This window comes from Ipomoea nil, unplaced genomic scaffold (assembly GCF_001879475.1).
Source record: "Ipomoea nil cultivar Tokyo-kokei standard unplaced genomic scaffold, Asagao_1.1 scaffold0256, whole genome shotgun sequence".
In the NCBI taxonomy this organism is placed as follows: Eukaryota; Viridiplantae; Streptophyta; class Magnoliopsida; order Solanales; family Convolvulaceae; genus Ipomoea; species Ipomoea nil.
The window spans coordinates 1-20,525 of record NW_017616684.1 but is presented as its reverse complement, the minus strand read 5'-3'; the positions used below and the strand labels follow the sequence as shown (position 1 = coordinate 20,525).

General features: G+C 35.6%; 2 protein-coding genes and 2 pseudogenes across 2 annotated transcripts; all 4 read left to right on the top strand.

The window, feature by feature from the left end:
* Window positions 1-429, top strand: LOC109147024. The gene has a single exon (XM_019294664.1). It carries the CDS (start codon window positions 1-3, stop codon window positions 427-429), a length of 429 nt encoding a protein of 142 aa, XP_019150209.1.
* Window positions 430-5,431: 5,002 nt separating this feature from the next.
* On the top strand, window positions 5,432-6,545 carry LOC109147016 (cyclin-dependent kinase F-4-like). Its single transcript, XM_019294658.1, has one exon. It carries the CDS (start codon window positions 5,439-5,441, stop codon window positions 6,543-6,545), a length of 1,107 nt encoding a protein of 368 aa, XP_019150203.1. The 5' UTR covers window positions 5,432-5,438.
* Window positions 6,546-8,766: 2,221 nt separating this feature from the next.
* LOC109147103 lies at window positions 8,767-10,379 on the top strand (annotated as a pseudogene).
* Window positions 10,380-19,248: 8,869 nt separating this feature from the next.
* On the top strand, window positions 19,249-20,422 carry LOC109147003 (annotated as a pseudogene).
* Window positions 20,423-20,525: the final 103 nt, after the last annotated feature.

The following is a 20,525-nucleotide window of genomic DNA, read 5'->3' as shown; positions in this document are numbered from 1 at the left end:
ATGGAGGAGAGGCTTGATAAGGTTCTGGTAACAAATGAGTGGCGAAGCATGGTAACAGGGGCCAGGGTGGTGAATCTGAGGACCCGAAAATCTGATCATTCGGCTCTATTTCTGGGAATCCATGAGTCATTTGGGAGGAGTGGGCCTGGTAGGAGGGGTTTCCGTTTTGAGATGGCATGGTTGCACGATGAGGGGTGCAGGGATGTGGTTGAACAGTCCTGGCAGGAGGGAAGGGGGCAGGGTTTACAGAACTGTATTCAGTACTGCGGGAACCGGTTAACACGATGGGGTGGAGACCGGTATCACAAGTACGGAAAACGGATTAATGAACTGACAAGAGAACAGCAGCGACTGAGGGGGCGTACTGACCCGGTCTCACTTGCAGAGTTCCAGCGCTTAGAACAGCTACTAAGTTGCACCGAATCCTAGGAGGATGCCTACTGGAGGCAGAGAGCCAAGCAACACTGGCTTAAGGAGGCTGATGCCAATACAAAGTTTTTTCACAGGTATGCCTCTCACCGAAAAAAGAAGAATACTATTTCTAGATTAATGAATGATAATGGGGATTGGGTGGATGGGGAGCCTATGAAAAATGTTATTTTGCAATATTACAATCGTATTTTCTGCTCTGGAACTCCGGGAACTGGGGAGGGGTTTTTTGAGGGGATTGTTCCGCGAGTCGCTCAGGCACAGAATGAGTCATTGCTGCAACCTTTTGAACTGGAGGAGGTTAAGAGTGCACTATTTACAATGTTACCGGATAAGGCACCGAGCCCGGATGGAATGAATCCGGGCTTCTATCAGCATTTTTGGGATGTGGTAGGGGGGATGTTGCGAGCTTCATAATAAATTGTATTGAATCATGTGATTTCCCGCCTGGTTTGACTGATACAGATGTTGTTTTGATCCCTAAGAATAACACCCCTGAATTTGTGACTGACTTGCGCCCTATTACTCTCAGTAATGTGGTTTATAGAATTATGGCAAAAATGTTATCCAATAGAATGAAGCCATTAATGGAGGAAATAATATCGGAGTCACAAAGTGCCTTTATCCCGGATAGACTGATAACAGATAATATCTTATTAGCCGCGGAAGTGGGACATTTTTTGAACAGGAAACCGTGTGGAATGGGGGATGGAGTGCTCTCAAACTGGACATGGCGAAGGCATATGATCGTATGGAATGGTCTTTCCTTCGTAAAATGATGCTGGCTTTGGGGTTTCATGGTGGATGGGTGGAATTGATTATGAAGTGTGTAACTTCAGTTTCTTACAATGTTCTGGTGAATGGCTCAAGATGTGATCCTATTGTACCCACACGTGGTTTAAGGCAAGGGATCCTTTGTCCCCATATCTATTTATTATTTGTGCAGAGGGTCTGTCCCTATTACTACAACAGGCGCATAGTGTGGGGTCAATTCATGGATGCAGGGTAGCGAGAGGTGTTCCCCCAATCTCTCATTTATTTTTTGCAGATGACAGCCTTTTATTTTTTAAGGCTAATGTGGAGGAAGCAAATGAAATTAAAAGGTGCCTATTAGTGTATGGGGATCTGTCTGGGCAGGCAGTTAACTATCACAAATCAAGCATATGCTATAGCAGAAATACAAGTAATGTTGATAGGGAAGTTGTGGCTCAGATTTTGGGAGTGACGCAGGCCCCGAATTTTGGCAAGTATTTGGGACTCCCCTCTTTTGTTGGAAGACACAAGAAAGCAACTTTTGCATATATTGAGGATAAAATCCGCCAAAGGATTGGATCGTGGAACAAAAGACTGCTGTCGCAAGCGGGTAAGGAGATTCTGTTGAAAACTGTAGCACAATCTATGCCTACGTTTTGAATGAGTGTCTTTTTGCTACCTATATCAGTGTGTACGGCAATAGAGAGAACTATGAATCGTTATTGGTGGGACTCTGGAACTGACAGGCGAATACATTCGAAGGCATGAGATAAATTGTGTGTCCCCAAGAAGTATGGAGGATTGAGTTTTAAAGATTTGCGTGCTTTTAATCTAGCAATGCTGGGGAAACAGGCATGACCGATGCTGACTAAACCTGAATCCCCAGTGGCTCGTGTGTATAAGGCCCGTTATTTTCCCAAGGGATCTTTTTTTGATGCACAGGTAGGGAACAACCCCAGTTTCTGTTGGCGGAGTATTATGGCAGTAAAGAGTATAGTTTGTAGTGGGGTAAGGCGCAGAATTGGTAACGGGAAGTCTACACTCATATGGACTCACCCCTGGTTCCCTATGATACAAACAGAAATGCCAACACAGCTGCAGGAAGCCAGAGTGGCAGGATTGATTGATCAACAAACCGGTACATGGGATCCTTCGATCTTAACAGATTTATTTCAACTTACTGATGTGGCGAATATTATGAAAATACATGTTTCCCCGGATTATGATGATACCCGGTATTGGCATGGAGATCCAAGAGGCGTGTATTCTGTTAAAAGTAGGTACAGGCTAATGGGACATTTGCAAAATGGTTAGCCCTACGGAAGCTCAAAATCCCCCCAAAATGGAGAATGTTTCTCTGGAGAGCCATTAGTGATATATTGCCTACCACTACTAATTTACTTATAAAGAGGGTGAATGTGGACCCACGTTGTGTCATGTGTGGAATATCTCAAGAAGACACAATGCATACCTTAGTGTTGTGTGAGTTTGCAAAAAACATTTGGGAACAATCCAACCTTACGATTCCCAATATAGCCACAAATATTTTTCATGTTTGGTTTGGTGAACTCCTAAATGTTCTAGACTCTGATGGGATGTTATATGCAGCATCGATTCTTTACAATATTTGGAGAGAAAGGAATGGGTCGGTTTGGGAAGCAACACTGCCACGCCCGGGGACCGTGCTCAAAATTGCCGCCGCTGCCAAACTTGCGTGGAGATGGACGCATCTCGCACCTGCGGCCCGAATCACTCCTCTGCCAACCGAACCACCACTGATGCAGGAGGAGGCCGAGCTGCACGGTACCGAACTGCACGCTGCCGAACCATCACATGTACCGCCAAGGAGGATCTGTCGAGTCGATGCGGGATATATGCAAGAAACGGGCCAAGCCGCGGTTGGGGCAGTTTTGCTCGAAACGAATGTAGGTTACGTTTCGGCTTATGGCGGACCACTCCCGAATTGCTCCTCGCCACTTATGGCTGAGGAGTTGGCATGTAAGGAGGCTCTATCATGGTTGAAGGATCGGGGAGAACAGAATGTCGAGATATATACAGATTGTTTGACACTACACCGCTATCTTACTACACCATCCGTTGTGTTGCGCACTTATCTTGGCTATGCCATTGATAGCTGCAGGCTTATTGCATCTTTATTTCAGTCTTGTTCGTTTAATTTTATTCCTCGATTAGACAATTATTTAGCTCATGCTTTAGCTAATCGGCTTACCAGCAATCTGCTGCTATGTATTGAGATCTTCTCCCGCCTGACATTATTTCAGCCTATTTCTAATGAAGCACCATATATTTAAAAAAAAAAAAAAAGAGCTGCAAATATTATATTGTAGTTGCGCATACATCCACTTTAATTACTTAACACTCTAATGGGGAACGTTATGTCGTGGAATCGTGCCCACTTTGTAAGGTGGGCACTATTCCATATTTATAATGTTTTATACTGTAGATTCATAATTTCTATACTGTAGATTTATAAAATTTATACTTTAGATTCATAATTTCTATACAGTAGATTCATAATTTCTATACTGCAGATTCATAATATCTGTACTGTAGATTCATAATTTCTGTACTATAGATTCATAATTTCTAAATAGTATAGTTATCAAATTATGAACATATAGTTTTGTGATTTGTGAAAACATAGTTCTACAATTGAAAAAATGAACATAAAAAATTATGAACATATAACTCTATAATCATGAATCTACAATATAGAAATTATGAATATGGTACTGTGTGGGCACGTTTTCATAGCATAATTTGCCAATTAAAAAATGTGTATGTGGGAATGCATTTGGCATGTACTTTAGCCGTACGTTAGAGGGCAAATTATTCTGTGGACCTGGATCCACTTTGCAAGGTAAATTCGGATTTAAAAATACACAATTTATATATTAAATATTCACAATTTACACATTGAATGTTCATAATTTACATACCGAATATTCACAATTTTATATACTGAATGTTCACAATTCAAATTGTGAACATTCTGTATATAATTAAATTATGTATTTTGACTCAAATACACCTTGCAAGGTGGACCTTGGTCCATGTCTCCATGACATAACTATTGCCTTTAAATACAAGAATTATTCCAAATTTTAAGTAGAAAACAAAAAATGAAGAAGAAGGAGAGATTATATTGAAAAGAAAGCAAAAATATAATGAAGGTGAATGTTAAGAGGTCTTACGTAGTTAAACCATCAGAGCCAACATGGAGTGGGCTTCTCTCCTTATCCGAGCTTGATCAGCTCGGAACCTTGATGCACGTTGAAACCCTCTATTTCTACTCTACTCCTTCCACATTATCCACAGACGCCATTATCGAAACCTTGCGACTCTCTCTCAGCCAAGTCCTGGTGCATTTTTACCCCTTGGCCGGTCGCCTGAGCTGGACTGGCGGCGGCGGCTCAGCCCTCGCGCTCAACTGCAACGCCGCTGGCGTCATCCTCGTAGAGGCGGAATCCGACGCCGTGTTGGCCGATGTCGGGGACTTCTCGCCCTGCCCCGAGTTTAACCACTTGGTTCCTAGCGTAGACTACAGCGATGATGATCGTATTCAGGATATTCCCTTGTTCGCGGGGCAGCTCACTAAGTTCAGATGCGGAGGGATTAGCCTTGGGTTTTCAATGAATTTTTTCATTTATTACGTTGTTTCCATTATTTTCACAATTATAATGGTTTAATTATTCTTAGAATTTGGTAACCATTTTCTATTTTTAAGTATATATTAATTTGTGGTAACAATTCATTATATATTAATTAATTTCTATATAAAATTTTGTTATCAATTAAGCTTTATTAATTTTTTTTACCAATTAATTAATATTCATATTAGTTTGAACGGGGAGTTGAAGATGATGATTTTACTTTTATTAACAGTATAGATTATTATTACTATTAAGATTAAGATTAGTAATTTTAATCTAGAATTGTATTAGGAATAAGAAAGTATTTTAATATACAATGATAGTACGGATAGGAATAGTATTAACAATATTGGGTAAACCTTAATAGAATAGGAGTAGGATTTTGTTTTTTATATATAAATAGAGATAACTACACTGCACTCTTGTTTAGTGTTGTAACTTCTTAGATGCATATTCTTCTCATTGTAAGGCACCTGTTAGGAGTGATCTGGTTCCCTTTACTGAAGAATCAGCAGCAACGTTGTCTAGTATACATTCTTCTCTGTGTGTGTTTCCTTCTCCATCTCCAATTAATTGTGAAAAATGGATAGGTACAAGATAATTAAGGAAGTTGGTAATGGTAGTTTTGGAAGTGTGTGGCGAGCACAAAATAATGAGACTGGTGAAGTGGTAGCAATAAAAAGAATGAAGAAGAAATATTTTTCATGGGAAGAATGTATGAACTTAAGAGAAGTGAAGTCTTTGAGGAGAATGAGGCATTCAAATATTGTGAAGCTAAAGGAAGTGATCAAGGAAAATGACATCTTATTTTTTGTGTTTGAATACATGGAGTGCAACCTATATGAGCTTATGAAAGACAGATCAAAGCTTTTCTCAGAAAGTGAAGTGAAAAACTGGTGCTTCCAAGTATTTCAAGGTCTTGCATACATGCATCAACAGGGATATTTTCATTGTGACCTTAAACCTGAGAACTTATTGGTTTCAAAAGATTATGTGATTAAAATAGCTGATTTTGGTCTCGCTCGGGAGATTAATTCTGAACCACCATACACTGAATATGTTTCAACACGCTGGTATCGGGCCCCTGAAGTTCTTCTCCAGTCTCCAACATATGGGTGTGGTGTTGATATGTGGGCAATGGGTGCAATAATGGCGGAACTGCTTACTCTTCGCCCTCTGTTTCCAGGCTCAAATGAAGCAGATGAGATGTACAAAATTTGCTGTGTATTAGGGACCCCAACAAAAACCGAATGGCCTAATGGACTTGAACTTGCTAATAGCATTGGCTACCAATTCCCAAAGGTTGTTGGCGTACATAATAACCTTTCTGCACTTATACCTTCTGCCAGTGAGGATGCAATTAATCTCATTACCTCGCTTTGTTCATGGGATCCGTGCAAGAGGCCTACAGCTCTACAAGTCCTTCACCATCCTTTCTTTCAGAGTTGCTTCTATGTTCCGCCATCGCTACGCCATAAGGCTTCATTGGAACAGAAACCCAAGAACGCAGGTGTACAAAGAAAGTTGGAGACGAACTATCAAGATCCAAACAAGGCTGTTAAGCCCCTCGAGGACTTTGTGAAGCAACAACCGAAATACCAACCCCCCGCTATGCTATATGTTCCTCGATCAATTCCCAAGATATGCTTCCAGGAAGAAATTACTCGATCGAGGAAAGTGGCGGGATGAACGAAGAGATAACTACACTACACATACATAACGTTATCAAACTCTACCTTCTAGTTTGATTTTATTTACAATAATATATAATAATAATAATAATAATAATAATAATAATAATAATAATAATAAAGGAAATACGGTTCGGTTGAATTGTAAAGGAGGTATAACGACTTGGATTTACTTCTTGTTTATTATTATTATTATTATTATATTTTTAATTTTAAATAAAATTAAACGACATATATTTTCAATCAGTTTTTAACCGAATTCTTCGGTATGGACGTATGGTTAATTACTTTAATGTTCGGTATTGTTTAGTTCGGAAAAATCAAATCGAATTGCTCACACCTAAAGTTAATTATTGAAATGGTCTCTTGACTATAGAAAAATTACCAATTTAGTCTCAAGTTAACGAAAGTCTAACGGCAAAACTAACGGAGAACCAAATTGATTAAAAATTTTAAAGTTAAAGACTTAATTGGTCAAAAAAAATAGTCGAATACTAAATTTGTAATTTTACTATAGTCAAGGGACCATTTTGGTAATTAACTCTTTCAACAATTAACGAATATATTAAACTAAAACAATTAAATACCTCAAATTTATAAGATAAATAGCCCAAAGTCTCCGTTTAACAGATAAAAAAAATTTCTCTCTTTAGGGCTCTCTCCGTTTCGTTGGTTTCTTCCCATCCTTTTCCGGAACGTTGGAGTGGTAGGAAAAATATAATTAAAATTAAAATGAAATTAGGAAAATTTAAAGTAGTATCTTAAAATTTAAAAATTGCACTTAAATGAGTCTGGTCGTGAACAATTTTAAACGAACACTAAACGAGTATGTTTATGAACATTATTAAACGGATACTAACGAATGCGTTCACGAGCTGCGCTCTTAGCAAACGGACATACAGATGTTCAGACTATGTTCCTTTATTAAACGAGTTCTAAAATTTGCCTATTTTTGTTTGTTCACCTTAATACATGAACATAAACGAACACTTACCAAACATGAATACGAGTAGTTTATCAAAAACTTTATTCGGTAACACCCCTAACTAAAACAATTGAGTTTCATGACTATATCGATTCGATTCAAATTCGACTATATATATGTTCGAATATTCAAATCTCAAATTTGATTCGTATTCGATTGACTCGAATATTCGAATTCAAAATGCGTAACTTAATTATTTGTTTACACCCCTAAGGTTGGGGTTCAATCCTGTGACCTTCCCTCAATGGGAGTCACAGAGGTGCCATTTGAGCACAAAATACTTGGCATATCAATACTAGTTATTAAAACTTGCAATATGCGATTAAAAAAAACTCAATGATGAATAAAAATAATAGTGAAAATTATATAATCAAAATAAATGTAAAATTATATGATCTTATAAATATTATGAGAAAAAATTATAACAGATAATATAAATAATTAATAAGTTTTGTATAATTAAAAATTATATAAAATTAGAAATAATTTATAAATATACGTTAAAGTAAACACAATGTATAAGTTTTTATATTTAGCCGCATTATTTAATGATGTGAACAACTTAGGGAGAAAAAGAAAAAGAGGGACACATTTGGAAAGAATTTATGAGTGTCGAAAAAAAAAAAATATAATGAACAAGTTAACACTAAATTTATGGGATAAAAGCCTTTCAAATGAGCCGCAAGTATTGTAGTTGCGCACGTCAGTTACCTTTTTTAAATATTATTGCCTCAATGTATAAAATTTTTGCGATTTACTCATTTATTTATTTTGGGATAATAAGCCTTTCAAATGAGCTGCAAATATTGTACATGCGCATACATCCACTTTAATTACTTTTAACACTCTAATAGCTAGCCAAACATATTTTGCTCAAATGACATGTAGTGACTCTTTCAGATGGAAGGTTATGAGATTGAGCCTCACTGAAGTAATGTTAACTCTTTATGCATACTATAATGTAATAGAGTTGGTAGAATGACAAATTATTCGATAGACTTGGGTCCTCCTTGCAAGATGGAACCGTGTCTAAAAATACACAATTTACACACTGAATATTCACAATTTAAATTGTGAATATTCAGTATATAAATTGTGTATTTTGATCCGGATCCGCCTTGCAAGGTGGACCCGGGTCCATGGCATAAGTGCATAACTATTGCCTTTAAATACAAGTATACAACCAAGAATTATTCCAAGTAGAAAACAAAAGAAGAAGAAGAAGAAAAGATTATATTGAAAAGAAAGCAAAAATATAATGAAGGTGAATGTTAAGAGGTCTTACGTAGTTAAACCATCAGAGCCAACATGGAGTGGCCTTCTCTCCTTATCGGAGCTTGATCAGATCGCAACCATGATGCATGTTGAAACCCTCTATTTCTACTCTACTCCTTCCACATTATCCCCAGACGCCATTATCGATACCTTGCGACTCTCTCTCAGCCAAGTCCTGGTGCATTTTTACCCCTTGGCCGGTCGCCTGAGCTGGACTAGTGCCGGCGGCAGCTCAGCCCTCGTGCTTAACTGCAATGCCGCTGGCGTCGTCCTCGTAGAGGCGGAATCCGACGCCGTGTTGGCCGATCTCGGGGACTTCTCGCCCTGCCCCGAGTTAAACCACCTGGTTCCTAGCGTAGACTACAGCGGTGATCCTATCCAGGATATTCCCTTGTTCGTGGGGCAGCTCACTAAGTTCAGATGCGGAGGAATTAGCCTTGGGTTTGCGATATCTCACGTTGTGGCTGACGGACATGGTCTCTGCCATTTTCTGTCGGAGTGGGCTAATCTTGCCTCCGGGAAACCATTGAGCTCCGCCCCTTTTCATGACCGGAGGAGACTTCTCCGCGGGGTAGGAGAATCATCTTCTCCACAGGGAGGTCCTCGTCGGGTTTTCGATCATTCTCCTCCGCTTATCGTTGGCCAGTCCAGCGACGAAAGCGAGAGGATGAAGGAAACCAAAGTATCCACGCTGAGATTAAGTAAACCACAGATTCATGCACTAAAAGCTGCCGCCAACAATGGTCGGAGTTATAATGCCAAACCGCGAGACTATACCAGGTACGAGTAGGGGTGTATACGGATGGAATCCAGTCAAATATCATATTTTCTATTCCATTCAAATTTCACTATATATATATTGGAATTCATATTCTTATTGGATTTATTTGAATTCAGGTACGAGGTGATAACCGCCCACATATGGAGGTGCGCATGCAAAGCGCGAAGCCATAAACCCCAACAGCCCACGAATTTATGCTTCTCTGTCGATATCCGCAGGCGAATGGAGCCTCCATTGCCAGATTCGTATTTCGGTAATGCGGTCGTTGACGTGGTGATCCATGGCGGCGTCTCGGGGGAGATTATCTCCGGGCCACTACAAGACGTGGCTTCTAAAATACGTGAGGCAATCGATGGTGTAACCTCGGAGTACGTGAACTCTTCAATAGATTTTTATAGAAATGAAGTGGATGTGATTAAGAGGCAAGAATTATTAGGAGTCTTGTTTGGTGGGAATCCAAATCTGAGCGTTATAAGCTGGGTGGGTCTTCCGATTCAGGGACTCGATTTTGGGTGGGGGAAGAGATTCATATGAGCCCTGGAAATCATGACTGTGATGGGGACGTTTTGATCCTTCCAGGTCCAAACGGAATTGATGGGGACGATGGGTCATTGCTGGTTGCTGCATGTTTGCAAGTTGATCACATTCAAGATTTCAATAAATATTTCTATCAAGATATCAACAATTTGTGAAGGAGACGGTACAATAGTTATATATTGCACAATGCATTGTGCCCGGCCTAAAACAACTTCGTTTTTTTTATGTTAAGATTTTATGTGCATTATGTTAAGAATTTATGTGTATTATATTAAGAACTTATGTGTATTATGTATTATGTTAGATTATGTGTATTTTTTTTATGAGTTTGTGTATTCTACTATATAATTCTGTACATTCGAAATATGAGATTTTTTTTATATATATTTTTAAAAGTTAACGGCGGAAAACGAAATTTCTAAAAAAGAAACTGATACAAAACGACATCTTTTGGCCAGGGCATTGTGAACAAATCTAATTAAATCTTTGATCTGCAAGATCTAATGGATGAGAAATCAAGTAAAAAATGAGCGGGGTCATTTTCATATATATATATATATATATATATATATATATATATATATATATATATATATATATATATATATATATATATATATATATATATATATATATATATAATTAGGTTCTGGTGCGATTCTGCGGTTTAATCTGGGTCATTCATCTCGCTTAAATCAACGTTCAGGATTGTCAAAATTAAAAAAAAAACTCGGTGGCAAATTTGTAATTTTTGCATCTAGGTCAAAATTAAGGTGAGCGGATCTGTGATTAATGTGCGTGAGTTTTGTATATAAGTGCGTGAGGTTTGTGCGTAAGGTGCGTGAGTTTTGTGCTTAATGTGCGTGGGGTTGTGCTTAACGTGAGTAGTTGTTAAAACTTAAAGTGTGGAATTTTGTGCTTAAATGCGTGAGATTTGTTCTTAATGTGAGTGGAGTTTGTGCTTCATGTGCGTAGGGTTTGTGCTTAATGTGTGTGAAGTTAGTGATTAATGTCAATAGTTGTTGAAACTTAAGGTTTGTGAGTTAATACTTAAAGTGCGTGGGGTTTGTGCTTAATGTGCGTGAGGTTGTGCTTAATGTGCGTGAGTTTTGTACTTAATGTACGTGAGTTTGTGCTTAATGTCAGTAGTTGTTGAAACTTAAAGTCTGTGAGTTAATATTTAAAGTGCGTGGATTTTGTGCTTAATGTGCGTGAGATTGTGTTTAATGTATGTGTGTTTTGTACTTAATGTGCGTGAGTTTGTACTTAAGATCTAACACTTAAGGTGCGTGTTTCTATCACTTAAGGTGCGCCATTTCCAGTTTTGAGCATCTTTTTAAATTTTAGCTTTTGGAGTTACAAAAAACTGATTAACCAAACACTTATATTAATTTTTTAACCATGTAAAATAGTTAAAAATAATCAAATAAGCCAAAATTAATAGATAAGCTAACTATCTTACCAAACATGACCAATATATATAACTCATATAATATATTATATATGTATATAATTCTTTTTTTTTTTTTTAACAATTGCCCCCAAATTTGGGGGCCAATTGTTTAAAAAAGAAATTAAAATTAATGTATACACATACTATACAGCAGGCAGTGCGCTGCCTGCTGTATAGTATAGGCATATACATGTTCTCTAATCTGGGGCCCCCAATTTTGGGTGCTCTGTGCAAGTGCCCTGGGTAGTCATGCCCAGGGACGCCCTATATATATATATATATATATATATATATATATATATATATAGAAAATCACTCATATGTGGTCATGTCATTAGATTTGGTTGTATTTGTGTCGTTGAATCAGTTTAATCTAACGGCAGTTATAATTCTGAGGATTTTCGCGTGTTTTGGTAAGTAGGGGTGTTATGGTAATTACAGTGACCATTTATAGCGGGCGGGTTCCAGAATACACCAACAGTGTTGACAACATACACCAATAGTGTAATAAAACACACCACAATGAAACACACCAATGGTGTATTCTTGTGTTATGATAATTACAGTGGCCATTTATAGCGGCCGGGTTCCAGAATACACCAACAGTGTTGACAACATGCACCAATAGTGTAATAAAACACAACAATGTGATTTTTTCTATTCCGGTGTTTTACGACGAGTTTACCCTTGCAGTTCGGTGGGTAGGAGAATGTGCGCGAAAATACTGGAAAAATCTTGTTTAATATGATTCATTGGATCTATCTAATCTAATGGCCTATAATTGACCATATGACCACACCTAACAACATGGCCACATGTGATCACCCATATATATATATATATATATATATATATATATATATATATATATATATATATATATATATATATATATATATATATATATATATATATATATATATATATATATATATATATATACTAGTTTTTTACGCGCATTGCGCTATTGGGATAATGCCCAATGTTTTTTTTTTTAAAATAAGTACTTTAAAGTATATTAAGGCAAGATTATATTGAAATTGTTCATGCATAGATAATTGAAGGTTGAATTTGCGTATTTAAATAGGTAATTCTTCTCGCAAAGGTTGAGTCCCCAACCCCAAGGGCCCCCCACACTCCGACCCGACAGAGCATTGTGGGAAGTTGTAAATCACGGTGACTCAATGGTTCAGCAGACAGGACCAAATGCCGGTGCGAACAAGGAATCTACCCACTTTGGACATAATTCCCGCACTGCCGTCGCCGAGGTTCAAACCTTGGTCTCTTCTCCCAAACTAAACCATTGAGCTAAGCCCGTGCGGGTTAAATAGGTAATTCTAAGTTTACAAATGCAAGATAATATAGTCAAGATTGATTATAATTGTCATAAAATAATTGTATAGGTATGGTTGAAACCAAATACGGGACATAAGGGAGAACAAATAAAAATTAGGGCATAAAATATTAAATATATACTAACACTACTGGAAATTATGGAATTTCCGACCACCTGAAAGTGATCTTAAATCAAGTCGAAAACTTTGTTCCGACCACTTTTGGTATCCGGAAAAACCTTTGTTGCTATTTCCGACCACTTTTTGGACTTTTTAGTATCAACTTAATTTAAGATCATTTTCAGGTGGTCGGAAATTCCATAATTTCTAGTAGTGTAATATTGTTTGAGGAGATTTCGACATTAGGATTTGTGGTTAAGTTCTATTAAGACTTTAATATTAGAATTAGATTAATGGTGTAATTGTAATTCTATATTAGACGTTAATATTAAAATTAGACTAACGGTGAATTAACGGTATTTAACGGAAAAGTTAAATGGATAATCATATAATTAAGGATAAATTAGAAAAACATTAAAAAAAAATTAAAACCTGAACAATTTGAACCATTCATTTGATTTAATAATTTGACGGTCATTTTTTCTACCCAATGTTAATAATTAAATAAATTCGTTGGTCAAATTCGCTAATATAATCCGCTAACTACTGATTGTCAAACAAGGACATTGCAAGGTAGTTCTCACTTCAATTTGTTGTGTGATTTGAATACTCTCTTTGTCACAAAATCTCTCAAGTAGTTAATATGGTTGGCTTTATTAATTATTTTTTTTAATTTTTTCATGGTATATAATAAAATACTTGGTAAATAAATATATAGCATTATTTTGTATTATAACTTTGATATTTAATTAGAAAAATAGTGCACAAAAGATAATAGACAATGTAGTGAATATAATCAATTGATGAATTTGAATGTAAATTTTTACATTTGAGAAAAATAAAGACAATATAACTAATGAAAATATTTCTCTTAATTAATTTATTGATAATGAATAATTTTTTTTCACTGAATTAAGACATTGTAAGGACAATGTAGCAAATATAATCAATTAATAAATTTGAATAAAAAGAATTTTTATATTGTAGAAAAATAAAGACAATATAACTAATACAATTATTTCTCTTATTTAATTTATTGATAATGAATAATTTGTTTTTGAATAAAGGCATTGTGGACACATAATTCTAAATTAAAGAAATGCATATCTATAATTTTTTGTTGTAGCTACTAAATTATTATTTATATAATTTAATAAGAGTAAAATAGAGTACTAATTATGCCAACTTTGATTGGGATGAGGTTCGAACCTAAGACTTTTTTTTTTTTTTTTTATTGAAATCAATGAGTAAGTTAACGGTGAACTAACGACAATTCTTAAAATTTTAACGGAATTAGTAACGGTGTGTGGGTATTTTAGGAAATTTTAGTGTAAAATTTAAATCTTATCAATCTTTTAATCAATCTGAGCCATTCATTTGATTAAAATCTGTGACCGCCATTTTTTCTACCCATTATAGGCCTAACTCTCTTGGGCTCTTATTAGTATATAGTAGATATATATATATATATATATATATATATATATATATATATATATATATATATATATATATATATATATATATATAACAAAGTTTTGTTTATTTTCAACCATTAGATTTACTAGATCAATGGTTTGTATTTGTCTACAGGTTCACACACACACATTGTCTTTGGTAGCAATTTTTCAAATTTAGTCATAGACTATCGTTTTTGTCATTTAACACCCAGACTATCATCATTAGGACTGTTTTGGTCATTCTGATATCTTTTTTCTGGTGAAACCCTATTTTAGGAAAGTACATTACTTGAATACTGAAAGTACATTATTTTGTATAATGTATATTCAGTATATGAATAATGTACTTTTAGTATATTAAAAATGTACAATATATTCAAGAAAAATACATTATTTGAATACTAAAAGTACATTATTCTGTATAATGCATGTATATTCAGTATACAAATAATGTATTTTTAGTATATTAAAAATGTACTTTTTGTTATATATGGTCCACACAGCACTGTGTGAACCATGTTTCACACAATAATTTGCCTAGTTTAAGGGCTTGGCAAATTATGGTCCACACAGTGATATGTGGATCATAATAAAAAGTACATTTTTAATATACTAAATGTACATTATTTGTGTACTGAATGTACATTATATAATATAATGTACACTTAGTACACAAATAATGTACATCGTCTTAATACAATGTACATTTTTAAAATACTAAAAGTACATTATTTTGTACTGGATGTACATTATTTTACAGTATACAAAATATGATAAACACAGCTTGTGTGGACCATGGTCCACACAATAATGATTGTAGGGACTTTGGTTCTATGCTTGTGTGTATTGAGTATTGCATAAAGGAGATTCTTGTCTATCTAGGGTTCTTGAGATTAAAATGGATTTGTGATTTAATATTGGTCATGTTTGATTCATGACATTCATTAGCATGTTTTTGAAATAATTTTGACCACAACGAATTAGCTAAGTCAAGATTCTATGGCACTCATTACATAATCCTTATGTTCTACTATGAGAATATGATAAATAGAGAGATCTCGATGCTTTGTTTATTTGAAAGACTTGAAATTGAAGTTGGGAAATTCCTAGTCCTAATTTTGATTTAGATGATTACGATAGTGACTTTCTTATTAGAATTCCTACGCCATCCTCTCAATCCATTGGTTCTGTGATTTTTCTCAAATACTTTGGTTGTGTTAGCTTGAATCCTATTTACTTTATTTTATGTTATCCTCTTGTCAATATGTACGTGTTTGTTCCATTTTGTTGATTTTTTGTTGCCTTTGCAATGTTGAGTGTTTAGCTTTTTATTAATTTTCTAGTCATCTAGTGCCTAGTTGCTAAGCTAGTTGTCACGTACCCGCATGCCTACGCTAGTACGCTGCCGAGCAGCCATCGCTTCCACCGTTGCTGCAACCTGGACAGCCCCACAAAGTGCTAACAAGGCCGAGAAAATGTTATATAGATGCAGATTATTATCATGGGACGAATTTGGCTACGGTCGGAGCAGTCCTCCTCGATGCAGACAATCGCTACATTTCGGGCTTCAGCGCCCCTCCTAAGTTGCTTCTCCCCTTTTATGGCCGAGACGTTTGCATACAAAGAGGCCTTGTCATGGTTAAGGGCGCGTGGAGAAGAGTCTATACAGCTACACACGGATTGTCAAACGTTATGGTGTTACCTATCCGCACCAGACACCCCGTCTCGATCATATATTAGTAATGTTATCAATAGTTGCAGAATTTACATGTCTGCTTTTAGTTCTTGCTCAGTCACTTTTATTCCTAGATTACAGAATTTACTAGCGCATACTTTAGCTACTACAGCTTTTAATTCTACTATGGCTATGTACTGGGACGACGTCCCACCTGACTCTATTTCAGTTTATCTATAAATACAACCGCATTGGTTGACCTTCAAAAAACAGTATAGATTATTATTATTAAGATTAGTAATTTTAATCTAGAATTGTATTAGTAATAAGAAAGTATGAAAGAATATTTTATATTAGGAATTGTATTACCATATTTTAATGTACAATTGTTGTATGAATGGGAATTGTATTACCATATTTTTACAATATTGTGTAAACCTCAATTGTATATGAGTCTTTTGGGTGGGAAGTTAAATTGAGGATTTTGTTTTTATATATAGTATAGAAACAATTAATTAGATATTAATTAATTTCCATATAAAATTTTGTTACCAATTAAGATTTATTAATTTTTTTACGAATTAATTAATATTCATATTAGTTTGAACGGGGAAGTTGAAGATGATGATTTTACTTTTATTAATAGTATAGATTATTATTATTATTAAGATTAGTAATTTTAATCTAGAATTGTATTAAGAATGAAAAAGTATGAAAGAATATATTATATTAGGAATTGTATTACCATATTTTAATATACAATTGTAGTACGAATATACAATTCATTGGAACAGAAACCCAAGAAATGGACACTATCCAATTCTAGGTCCTATGGTGACTTCTGTTCTGCAAACTCACATGTGCGGCCCTTGAACGCAGGTGTACAAAGAAAGTTGGAGACGAACTATCAATAATAATAAAGGAAATACGGTTCGGTTGAACGTAAAGGAGGTATCAAGGACTTTGATTTATTTCTTGTTTATTATTATTATTATTATTATTATTATTATTATTATTATTATTATTATTATTATTATTATTATTATTATTATTATTATTATTATATTTTAAATTTTAAATAAAATTAAACGATATATATATTTTCAATCAGTTTTTAATCAAATAGTTCGGTATGGTTAATTAATGTTCGGTACTGTTTGGTTCGGGAAAATCGAACCGAATTGTCCACACCTAAAGTTAATTACTGAAATGGTCCTTGATTATAGAAAAATTACCAATTTGGTCCCAAGTTAATGAAAATCTAACGCCAAAACTAACGAATGACCAAATTAGTCAACAATTTTAAAGTTGAGGACTTAATTGGTCAAAAAAAAAAAGTCAAGAATCAAATTGATAATTTTACTATAGTGAAGGGACCATTTTGATAATTAACTCATTCAACAATTAACGAATATATTAAACTAAAACCAATTAAATATCTCAAATTTATAAGATAAATAGCCCAAAGTCTCCGTTTAACAGATAATAAAAAAAAATTATCTCTCTAGGGTTCTCTCCGTTTCGTTGGTTTCTTCCCATCTTTTTCCGGAACTTGGAGTGTAGGAAAAATGTAATTAAAATTAAAAAGAAATTAGGAAAATTTAAAAGTAGTATCTTAAAATTTAGAAATTGAAATTAAATGAGTCTGGTCGTGAACAATCTTAAACGAACACTAAACGAGTATGTTCATGAACATTATTAAACGGAAACTAACGAACGAGTTTATGAGCTCTTAGCAAACGGACATACAAATGTTCAGACTATGTTCCTTTATTAAACGAGTTCTAAAATTTGCCTATTTATGTTTGTTCACCTTAATACATGAACATAAACGAACACTTACCAAACATGAATACGAGTAGTTTTATCAAAAACTTTATTCGGTAACACCCCTAACTAAAACAATTGAGTTTCATGACTCTATCGATTCGATTCAAATTCGACTATATATATGTTCGAATATTCAAATCTCAAATTTGATTCGTATTCGATTGACTCGAATATTCGAATTCAAAATACGTAACTTAATTATTTGTTTACACCCCTAAGGTTGGGGTTCAATCCTGTGACCTTCCCTCAATGGGAGTCACAGAGGTGCCATTTGAACACAAAATACTTGGCATATCAATACTAGTTATTTAAAACTTGCAATATGCGATTAAAAAAAAACTCAATGATGAATAAAAATAATAGTGAAAATTATATAATCAAAATAAATGTAAAATTATATGATCTTATAAATATTATGAGAAAAAATTATAACAGATAATATAAATAATTAATAAGTTTTGTATAATTAAAAATTATATAAAATTAGAAATAATTTATAAATATACGTTAAAGTAAACACAATGTATAAGTTTTTATATTTAGCCGCATTATTTAATGATGTGAACAACTTAGGGAGAAAAAGAAAAAGAGGGGACACATTTGGAAAGAATTTATGAGTGTCGAAAAAAAAAAATATAATGAACAAGTTAACACTAAATTTATGGGATAAAAGCCTTTCAAATGAGCCGCCAAGTATTGTAGTTGCGCACGTCAGTTACCTTTTTAAATATTATTGCCTCAATGTATAAAATTTTTGCGATTTACTCATTTATTTATTTTGGGATAATAAGCCTTTCAAATGAGCTGCAAATATTGTACATGCGCATACATCCACTTAATTACTTTTAACACTCTAATAGCTAGCCAAACATATTTTGCTCAAATGACATGTAGTGACTCTTTCAGATGGAAGGTTATGAGATTGAGCCTCACTGAAGTAATGTTAACTCTTTATGCATACTATAATGTAATAGAGTTGGTAGAATGACAAATTATTCGATAGACTTGGGTCCTCCTTGCAAGATGGAACCGTGTCTAAAAATACACAATTTACACACTGAATATTCACAATTTAAATTGTGAATATTCAGTATATAAATTGTGTATTTTGATCCGGATCCGCCTTGCAAGGTGGACCCGGGTCCATGGCATAAGTGCATAACTATTGCCTTTAAATACAAGTATACAACCAAGAATTATTCCAAGTAGAAAACAAAAGAAGAAGAAGAAAAAGATTATATTGAAAAGAAAGCAAAAATATAATGAAGGTGAATGTTAAGAGGTCTTACGTAGTTAAACCATCAGAGCCAACATGGAGTGGCCTTCTCTCCTTATCGGAGCTTGATCAGATCGCAACCATGATGCATGTTGAAACCCTCTATTTCTACTCTACTCCTTCCACATTATCCCCAGACGCCATTATCGATACCTTGCGACTCTCTCTCAGCCAAGTCCTGTGCATTTTTACCCTTGGCCGGTCGCCTGAGCTGGACTAGTGCCGGCGGCAGCTCAGCCCTCGTGCTTAACTGCAATGCCGCTGGCGTCGTCCTCGTAGAGGCGGAATCCGACGCCGTGTTGGCCGATCTCGGGGACTTCTCGCCCTGCCCCGAGTTAAACCACCTGGTTCCTAGCGTAGACTACAGCGGTGATCCTATCCAGGATATTCCCTTGTTCGTGGGGCAGCTCACTAAGTTCAGATGCGGAGGAATTAGCCTTGGGTTTGCGATATCTCACGTTGTGGCTGACGGACATGGTCTCTGCCATTTTCTGTCGGAGTGGGCTAATCTTGCCTCCGGGAAACCATTGAGCTCCGCCCCTTTTCATGACCGGAGGAGACTTCTCCGCGGGTAGGAGAATCATCTTCTCCACAGGGAGGTCCTCGTCGGGTTTTCGATCATTCTCCTCCGCTTATCGTTGGCCAGTCCAGCGACGAAAGCGAGAGGATGAAGGAAACCAAAGTATCCACGCTGAGATTAAGTAAACCACAGATTCATGCACTAAAAGCTGCCGCCAACAATGGTCGGAGTTATAATGCCAAACCGCGAGACTATACCAGGTACGAGTAGGGGTGTATACGGATGGAATCCAGTCAAATATCATATTTTCTATTCCATTCAAATTTCACTATATATATATTGGAATTCATATTCTTATTGGATTTATTTGAATTCAGGTACGAGGTGATAACCGCCCACATATGGAGGTGCGCATGCAAAGCGCGAAGCCATAAACCCCAACAGCCCACGAATTTATGCTTCTCTGTCGATATCCGCAGGCGAATGGAGCCTCCATTGCCAGATTCGTATTTCGGTAATGCGGTCGTTGACGTGGTGATCCATGGCGGCGTCTCGGGGAGATTATCTCCGGGCCACTACAAGACGTGGCTTCTAAAATACGTGAGGCAATCGATGGTGTAACCTCGGAGGTAGACGTGAAGCTCTTCAAATAATTTTTATACGAAATGAATGGATGTGATTAAGAGGCAAGAAATTAGGAGTCTGTTTGGTGGGAAGTCAACTGAGCGTATA